Source organism: Poecilia formosa, unplaced genomic scaffold (assembly GCF_000485575.1).
Source record: "Poecilia formosa unplaced genomic scaffold, Poecilia_formosa-5.1.2 Scaffold54, whole genome shotgun sequence".
In the NCBI taxonomy this organism is placed as follows: domain Eukaryota; kingdom Metazoa; phylum Chordata; class Actinopteri; order Cyprinodontiformes; family Poeciliidae; genus Poecilia; species Poecilia formosa.
In genome coordinates, this window is record NW_006799993.1 from 2,106,366 (window position 1) to 2,116,028 (window position 9,663).

Here is a 9,663-nt window from a genome sequence, read left to right on the forward strand (position 1 = left end):
AACAAAAGGTTATAATTTTGTAAAAATGAATTATCAAATAAATGGACCAGTGATTCAAATAGTTTGAAAAGAAATACATTGGAATGAAGCAAAAACTAAATAAAAAAAATAGTAGGAATAATAATAATAATAATAATAACATTATTATTATTATTATTAGTAGTAGTAGTAGTAGTAATAATAATAATAATAATAATACATAAAAAGAGATAAATGTCTTCCTGATTTCAATCAACATTTAAAAAAGAAAAGAAAACGTGTCTCACCTCGACTTTCTCCTCCCGCAGGTGAACTTTCCGGGCCAACTGCTCCCGCGTCCCCACGTCTGGGTACTTGGTCTCCTGGAAGAGGCCCTCAAGAGCCTCCAGCTGCTCGTCGGTGAAGATGGTTCGATGCCTGCGCTTCCTGCGGCAGTGCAGCTGGTTGAGGAGCTGCAGCTCGGTCCGCGACAGGCTGCCCATGTTCATGTAGGACATCATGTGGTGAGGAACCGGGGACAGGAGCACCGAGGCCGGGCTGTCGTAGCCTGTAAGACGGGGACAAACTGAAGCGTCTGAGGCGCAGAAATGAGGATATGTCGTAGATGTATATGCTATATAACTTGCATAGCCTATGTTTGTCTAATTTTTGTTCATCTTTAAGTTTTTCTGCAGTTTAAAAACTTTTTTCCTGATCTAACAGAACACTGAGGACAACACAAACAACCGAAAACAGAACAGCAGAAATCCGATGAAATTTGAAGTTTTAGCTTAAGAAATCAAAAAAGCGGAATGTTTGCGCATTTAACATCTTCTTGTCTTAAAACACTTCTAAAGTTGTGAAAATATTATCATATTTGTAAAGGTCAGAGACGATGTTCAGATTTGCTTTTAACGATCATTTTTAAAAGTAATACAACTAAAACAATTCAACAAATGCATATTTATCTTATTTGCGTCACAGGAAAATAGTAATTTACATTTTTGAGAAACATATTTAATTTCTATTAAGCTGTGAATTGAGAACTGTGTAGGGGGGGATACCCTACCTGCGGGGAAGCAGGGGCACTGCTGCGGACTGAGGCCGGGCACGGCCCCGCAGCAAGGCGGACCTCCTCCGGGCCCCTGGACCTGCAGCTGTCCATAGTAGTAGCCGTTATATCCGATCCTTGCCCCGCTCAAAGCGTGGACCCCCGGCGGGGACGGTCCGCGGGCGGCCGAGTACAGTCCGCTGTAGTCGGTGTAGATCGTGTCCGTGAGGCCGGCGGGCAGCACCACGGGGCCGCTCCGGTGCAGCAGCAGCGGCTCCTTACAGCTCGGCCGTCCGGACAGGATGCTGTCGATGCTAAACATCCCGGCGGGCATCACGCGGCTGCGCGGAGGAGGAAAAACTGGATCAAACTGGGAATCAAAACTCCTGAGGAAGCGGAAAGAAAGTTCAGGCTGAAGGCGACATGGTGACGCGGCTGCGCTCTTCTCTCCTCTGCACGCGCTGCAGAGCCAGCTCCCGTTCAGGATGCGAACTGCTGCGCGCGGGGTTGCTCTTATAGGCCGTGACGTCACGGCGCAAAGGCTGCGTCAGGCCGGGTTGAAGGGCCGCGGGTTTGTGTATTGAGAATTAATTGAATTAAGATAATCCGCAGTGTTTGCAGACTAATGGAAAGGCGCTGTCGGATCACGGAGGCTCTTCCTGTGGAGTAATCCGATTATTTCCCCATCGTCGGAAGCATCAGAGGGAACAGCGGCGTTAGTGCGTGCAGGCCGCCAAACATCAGGAGTTTGGATCATTAAACATGTTTAGATTCGGAGTCAAACTGCAGCTTGCAGGCTATTTCATAGACCTCTTCACAATCCGAATTGACTCTGCTTTTCACACTGAAACAAGATTTTAATCGGCGCCTTCATCTGTTTTTGGGCATATGATCCAAAATGAACCTGATTTCATGTCAGACGCAAACTGCCGCGTATTAAATCTGATATTCCTCTCATTATCCGGCCTCCGCTCTGCTCTCTGTGGGGAATAAGTCAGTCTCCCCCCTTGGCAGCAGTTTCCTCTCCCCCCCTCTTCCCTGACCGGGATAAGATAACGGCCCATTATCGCTTCCATTCAGGCCCCTAAAGGAGAACAGATCGGGACTTTACGCAGCTAATCAACACGACCCCGAGGCTGTGCAGGAACGCGGATTCCCGCTGCAGACCTTAATGGAAGCTGTTGATTGCATTTAAGACTCAATGGGGAGTTCACACATGCGCGCGTCAGGCACTCGGATAAACTGATGAGGTGAAAATGTGCCGTTCAGATCCGAGGTGTGATTAACGAAGACGTGCAGTTATGCAGAGATCATTTCCGAGTGATTTAAAATGATAAATAAACTTATTTCACAAACTTTAACCCAGGGAGACGGCTAATTGAACATATCGGAATATTTTCTTTAAGAGCCGCATCTTCGTTGAGTTTACCCCGTTTTATTCCAGTAAATGTGTATAAATTAACTGGAATCATACTCTGATTCATGCAGCTCATAATAAACTTGATATATTTCTTTTTTTTTATTATTTACTCCGCGTAGGATGTTTCATTCGATCTGAGATTTAAAAAAAAAAAAACTTATATTTAGATTATAATTTTATTGCCATGAATGCTTTTTCACTTCACCAAGAAGTTAAATGTAATCTAAACATTTGCAACTACAATGGAGGGGGGTAAAGGGTTCAGTATTATCAATTTGCACATTTTTTTATAACTATTTTTATTTTTTATTTATTTTTATTTTTATTTTTTTCACTGAGTGTAAAGTTTTGTTCAGCCCGTCTTTAACTGGACCCGTCCTCATACTGAGTGATGAAGCCGTCGGGTTTTTTTTTTTTTTTTTTTTTTTGCGACTGAGAGATTAAAACCATATTTACCTCTGCATATGTGCATATTGCAGAAAAATGACCCTGAAAGGAAAACAATATTTACTATCAACTGAACAGATTTTGTTTATTACTCATTTCACCGCAGTTTGCATCAACTGGAGCTCATCTGCAGGAGGAGGTGCGAACACCTTCTCTGGCTTCGGGACAACATTTCATTTCTCTCTGAGCTTAAACTCTAAACTGTTTGTATTTCCACAGCTTCACAAAAACAAATTTTATGCTGATTCGAGAGATTTTCGGAATAAATAAATGGTTTTCATTCAAAAAGGCTCAAGTATTCTTTTTTTTTCCCTCCCCTACAATCTACGAAGAAAAATGTTTTTTATATATATATTTCCTTTATTTCTGTGATGCAGTCACTCTGTGATTGCAGTCGTCTGCATGCTGTTATTATTTTTTCGCATTTATTCTTACACTTTGCTGCAGAGAGGTAGCGAGAAGAATAAAGGATTTCTGCAAAACCAAACGTGTGTTTGACATGAAAAGCAACAGAATAGAAACATCACAGAACAGCCAGATAGATAGATAGATAGATAGATAGATAGATAGATAGATAGATAGATAGATAGATAGATAGATAGATAGATAGATAGATAGATAGATAGATANTAGATAGATAGATAGATAGATAGATAGATAGATAGATAGATAGATAGATAGATAGATAGATAGATAGATAGATAGATTTCTCCTCATATGTTCTAGGTGTGTATTTGAAAGGAGACATAAAGCGGACTAATCTGTTTTAATCCCATCTACCATCTCTAATACACACGCACACACACACGCACACACCTACGCACACACACACACACACACACACACGCGCGCGCGCACACACACACCTGCATGTCTCTGGGCTTTTTTTTTTGTTAAATCTATCGGTCTGTGTTCAGACTCTGATCTGTTCCCCACCATAAAAATACCTTTTGCTGCTGCTGCCGCTAAAACCAAACCGCAAAGAGGCTGCTAACTTCACCACAGATTTAATATCTGCTCCGCACATCAAAGACTACAAATACCAGAATATGGTTTCTTTTCAATCTTGAAACAACAGCTTGAACAAAGTTCAGAAAATGATCCTTTTCTGCAGCTGATTTAAAAAAAAAAACTTTTCTTTATTTATTATCTTCGCTATAAAAATTCCAAAGACATGTAAACCCAAAGCTTATACAAACTAATAAATGTAAATGTTGCTTTAAATAATCAATTTCATTCAATCTTATAGTTTAGAATACCTTTTAGGTTTTGCTCAAGAAAGCTTTAAACATAAATTGAACATGGAATCTTATATTTTCTAATTTGAGAAGGTTATTTCTAAATGTTTTATTTAGTTCCAGTGAGCTGAATAAAAAATTAAAGGAGAGAAACCAATAATATAGCCATCAGAGAAAATAGCCAGAGGAACACAAAGTTAAGGCTCTGTTGAGTTCCTTTTTAGTCCTTTTGATCTCATCTAATTCTTCACAAATAAAATTCTTTCTATTATTAATAAAATTAATTTCATTCTTTCCAATCTGTTCATCATGAAGCAACACATTGTTCAAATGAAAGAACTGTTTCTTTGTTTTGAGCAATCAGATTACCTAAATTGTGACACTATCTGTTTTGTAATTTTGAGGAAATTTGCAATAGAACCATTGATTTTGAACATCTTTTCAGCAATGTCATATGACTGTGTAACGCTATTTTCTTCCAATGAGATAATAAATTGTATGTAAATGAAAATATTGAATCAAATGATCGTATTTGACAGAGTTAGTTGGAAGTACTGCTGTATGTTCAACACAAATGTCTTCTCTCTCAAAGGGCTGCAGGATTGCAATTTCCAGAAAGGCCAAAAACCTCAGAGCTCATTGAAGATGCTGCTGCAAAGATTTGGATGAAAATATCGTCAGCTTTTCTTCCCTGGTAGAAATGAAGTTCTTCTTTCATATGAAGATCTTAATAACAAGTGTCCACTTTTTATTTAAAAAATCATACCTGCACATATTCCTGATTGAGGAGCACAGCTTTCAAAACTAGAGAAGATGGTCGATTAATATGTAATCAATATTCAAACCAAAATGTTTATTTTATTTTATTTTATCTTACATCAAATGATGGTGTTTGTTCTGAAAATCAAAAAAACAAAACAACTTCCTTCAGCTTCATCCAATAGATCACAACGTGTTTGCAAAGCCTGCTGGGATTTGTATTCTTTCCAGAAAATTCTGGACCCGCCCAGGGATTCTGCCCCTGGAAATCCATGAACGACTCCAGGTGAATCATTTCAATGTGAAAAAACAGCAGCTTTACTCTGAGGGAACCGGTGTGGTGATCCAGGAGAGACACGCACATAGCTCTGCTGATCAAATTCATGTTTACACAGATGCACTGAGCAGCTCTAAAGGAGAACATCATCGAAATATATCACAATAGAGATGATTACTTTCTTTGGATACTGAAAGTCTGTACAAAGCAACAAGAGGCTACGCTATCATGTACTAAGGTAATGAGGTTATTTATGCATAAATGTCTTTATTATACTTTGTATGTTAACATCTGTTTTGAAGAATAGAGTCAGTTCTCTGTCTTAAAACAGCTTCTCATCATAATGCTTCCACCACCGTGCTCCACAGGTCACTTTGAGACCACCAAACACACTTCTGGTCACTGTGGCCAAACAACTCCACTTTTGATATCAAGTCAAATGATATCCGACCTGTTTGAATGGACAGCAGCTAATGTCAATCAGCTTTTTGATGCTTTGATTTCAAAGTGAAAACTTTTTTTTTCATCTGTGTCGTTTTTAAATTGGCTTTACTGGAGGGAGTGGCATTGTTGTTCCTACAGTTTCCAGTTCCCTCTGAGTTTGATTCTTGGGGGTCCCTGTAGTGCCTTTGAGTTTTTGTTTCACCTGAGAGGGACAGTTTAGTTCAAATGGTTGAAACTTGTATAAAAAAAGGTCTCTGATACGTCCAACCTCAATTCCTATTGGCATCATTCAAACAACGCCACAAAGTCAGAAAACAAACCAGTGTTAACTAATTCTACCAAAATGAATGGGCAAATGTTTAACTGAGCAGCATTTTACCAAACTTGTGAGAATGTATTCATATATTTGGGGCTTTAGGTGTAATTCTAAATTTGAACTTGAGTGCCCATTTATCGTTTTTAATAATCATTGCTGTTGTATGCTGAGTAAGCTTTTCAGCAGGTCAAATAAATCATCAAAAGCACCAAATAAAATGATATTGTTGCCTGTAATGATTGGATCTAAACATTTTAGTGGGACTGGACAGGCCTCCTGTCAATCACATTAGCAGAGAAAAGCTGTAACTACACCAACATTCAGGAAAGCAGAATACCAAAAGCAAAACTTATTCATTCATGCAAGGGAAAAACATGCAAACGCCACACAGAGGGGCTTTGATGTGAAGATCTAATCTAGAAATAAATCCCTTTTAAACATATTTTTCCCTTCATGTTAAAGACATAGATATTTGTTGGGGGTTTGAACTGATTTAAAACCAGTTTCAGTTATTTCAGGCCTAATCCTGGCTGGGGGAAATGCAGCGTAAACATCCAAAAACAGGAGGTGGAGTGTAAAAAGTGTCCACATCAATGACAGGGGATTGCAGAGTTAAAACCTGGCTGTGGGCTGCACACATGAAAACAGTCCAAACAAATCAAAATGCTCTTTAGACATTAAAGTGTGTTTTTCTTCTCTGGGCCTCAGCAGCAGCTCAGGTTTCACTCAGGCTATTCAAAGGAGGCTGAATGCAGACGTCCACTTTTCAAATGGCAGCACGGTACCTGCTATTGAGCCTTTCCTGCGTCCAGTCATTTTCTACTTAAATGGTTTCAATTCAGAGCTAACATCAGGCTGTCAGAGGACAGAAATGGCCCGGGCGCGCTCTTTCAGCGCTCATCAATCATTCATTATAACTAGAATCCATCAGCCAATCCTGGTAATTACTGATTACAGGCAGGATCAGGGAAACACACACACACTCACAGCCCTCTGACTGCATGTCAAGTCAGGAATCAAAAACACATTTTCACATTAGAAGGTCTGAAACGGGCTCTCCGCCTCCCCCTCTTTTCACAGAGGTGCTACTTAACACACTTTGGATTTATAAGAAATTCAAATGAGCTCTGCAGGCTGGCAGCAACATAATGAAACCTGGAATTATTCTATCAAAACAAGGCAGCAGTGTAGAATTTAGACCTCAGCTCTGTCTCTGCGCAACACGCCACTTTAACATGTCTTTAACGTGTGCACACACATGTCACAGCCGTGTGTGGAGCCCTCGCTCAGAATGATTTAACACAAGGCCCCATCACTGCTAATAACTCACAGAGCAGATCCACATTCTGGTGGGATCAAGCTCAAAGTTTCAGTGAGGAAATGTGTAACTTCTCTGAATATTTAGAACAGAACTAAACAGCAGAGTTAAACAAAGTTAAAATCATCACTGCAGCGAGACAAACTATCTGAGTGTTTGTTAATGGTCAGAAGTTACTGCATGTGGATGTTTTTCAGGAACAGAAACCAGATCTAAACTGATGAAATCTTATGTTTTGCAAGAAGTCTTTTTCAATGTTTCAAACTTGAATGTCTTATAGACAAACCCGGAGAGAAAACAAACAATGTGGAAATGATAACTTAGAGGAAACTGGAAAATAGCAAGGAGGGGGATTAAAATTTAATGAGCAGCAACTTATAGGAAATGAACACAGAAATGAAACTAATCTACTTATCCCAAGATGATGATTGTATTAATTGGATCCATGTGAATAGTGACAAGAGCTGGTTCAAGCACAGAGCCCTGTGGTACTCCACTGGTAACCCTGCACTGTGAAGATTTATTGTTCACATGAACAAAGTTTAAACTGTCTGACGGATGAGATTTAAACACGTTGATTCCTTCAACATGTTAAAGTTTTTCTAAGAAACTATTGTGGTTGATTAAAAGCAGCACTGATATGAAATATCATATTTCATGTCTTTTTATGTCACATTATTGTTGACTGTATTGTGTCATAGGGTATTGAATTACATTGTATCATTTATTATTGCATCATGTCTTGTTTCTCTGCATTGTATTGCATCATATTGTATTATTGTATCATTTTTGGAAGGTATTGTAAGAAATTGTTTCTAATGAAATAAAGTCGATTGTATGATTTTGTTACATGCTGCACTGTCACTTGTTTTAGTTATACATTTGTATGTTATCACCAAATTCATTGATTTAAATATTTGCTTATTTATTTATCTATGATTATTTTATGCTTCTCTTTAATGTAGTATCATTTAATATTATAATATTGTGTTGTATGGGATCATATTATTTTGTATCAAATTATGTCATAGCATTGGTCAGATTTTATGTTTAAGTTTATGTTTTTATTTCATTATTATCTTGTTTTATACAATATTGTATCTTTAAACATTTTGTTTTACTGGGTGAATAAAATTTAGCAGTAATTTCTGCTTTGATTCAGGCCAGAAAGTCAAACTGGAGAAACGTCAAACATCTCTAATTTGTTCTTGGTCATCAGTTCAGCCTCAGCAGAAAACATACAACAGAAACATTAGTCTACATTTTCCAACCCAGTAATAAATGGGAAATGACGATGACATGTCTGGTTGAATATAAGAGAAAAGGTAAACTATGATATTTTTTATTCCCAAAATGAAGTGAAGCAGTTGACAACATCCTTCATCCTTTTTTGACATCTTTTGACGTATGCTTCAGGGTTAGGGCAACAGTTAGGAAGATGATCAAACTAAACTCCTCTGCAACTTTTTGTTTCGCTGAGTGATGGATGATCTGGGAAGCAGGTGAATGTGACAAAGCTTGGTTCTGGTCTTAAGCAGCCAGGTCTTCCTCCATATTGTGTTGTGTGAGCCTCCGGCGTCATGACGGTCCCCCAGCAGCAGCAGAAGCAGCGGCAGCAGCAGCACGGGAAGGAGAGCTCAGCCGCGCACAAACAGAACCAGATTGTTGAAACCTGGGAGGTTTTTCCCCGGCCAGCACCTGGTCTGCGTGGGTCCCACCCCTCTCTGAAACTCAATCCAGCAGCTTAACTCTGTGGAGCTACTGGCAGAGGCTCCCCATTAATCCAGTACAGGTGCCAGAGATCCCAGTTTACCCTCTGCAGGGGGGAGAAGACTTCAGATCCCGTTCATGTGGATTTCTGCAGATATGTTGTGTGTTTTCCTACATGGAAAGATTTTAATGTAACCGTACAGTCAGGCAGCAGAAGGTGAGTCGATCCTTTCAACAAAATCATGTAAATCCCTTAAAAAGCCGGACTCTGGATGAGACTTAAACTCCCCGATCACTTCTTGCCCCTGGAAATTAAATCGAATTTTAACAGTGCCACCATTGTGATTTACAAATAATTTGACATAGCAGCTAAAAACTTTAATATCCACTGTTGACAGAATGGAATTAGCCACATATTTCCCTCCAAACTTTCAATTTTCTCCTTAGTCGTGTGAGCCAAGCTCTTAATCCGCTCTTTATGTGTCCGAGTATTAACCTTCGTCAGGAACGGGCTGCCAGCCGGCTCCAAGGACCCCACTGAGAGCTGTTCCTGGGCCTCAACGTGGCCTTTGTTGGGGCAGCTGAGGAGGGGCCCCGGGGTACGAGCAGTGTGCCAGCATGAGGGGTTATCCAGGAGCCTGAGAATCAATCCTGTATCACAGTTAAGCCTTGTAATAATTACCATCATTAGGAGTAACTGGAGCATGCAGATGACCAGGCTGCGC

The 9,663-nt window shown here is 39.7% G+C and overlaps 1 protein-coding gene across 1 annotated transcript in view; it reads right to left on the minus strand.

The window, feature by feature from the left end:
• LOC107832891 (homeobox protein goosecoid-like) overlaps positions 1 to 1,492 on the minus strand; it is a 4,943-nt gene extending 3,451 nt beyond the window's left edge. The window contains exons 1-2 of the mRNA XM_016671988.1: positions 1,028 to 1,492; positions 267 to 526 (exon numbers count right to left, since the gene is read on the minus strand). Of these exons, the coding sequence (XP_016527474.1) occupies positions 267 to 526; positions 1,028 to 1,343 (576 nt within the window). The 5' untranslated portion in view covers positions 1,344 to 1,492. The remainder of the gene's footprint in view (positions 1 to 266; positions 527 to 1,027) is intronic.
• Positions 1,493 to 9,663: the final 8,171 nt, after the last annotated feature.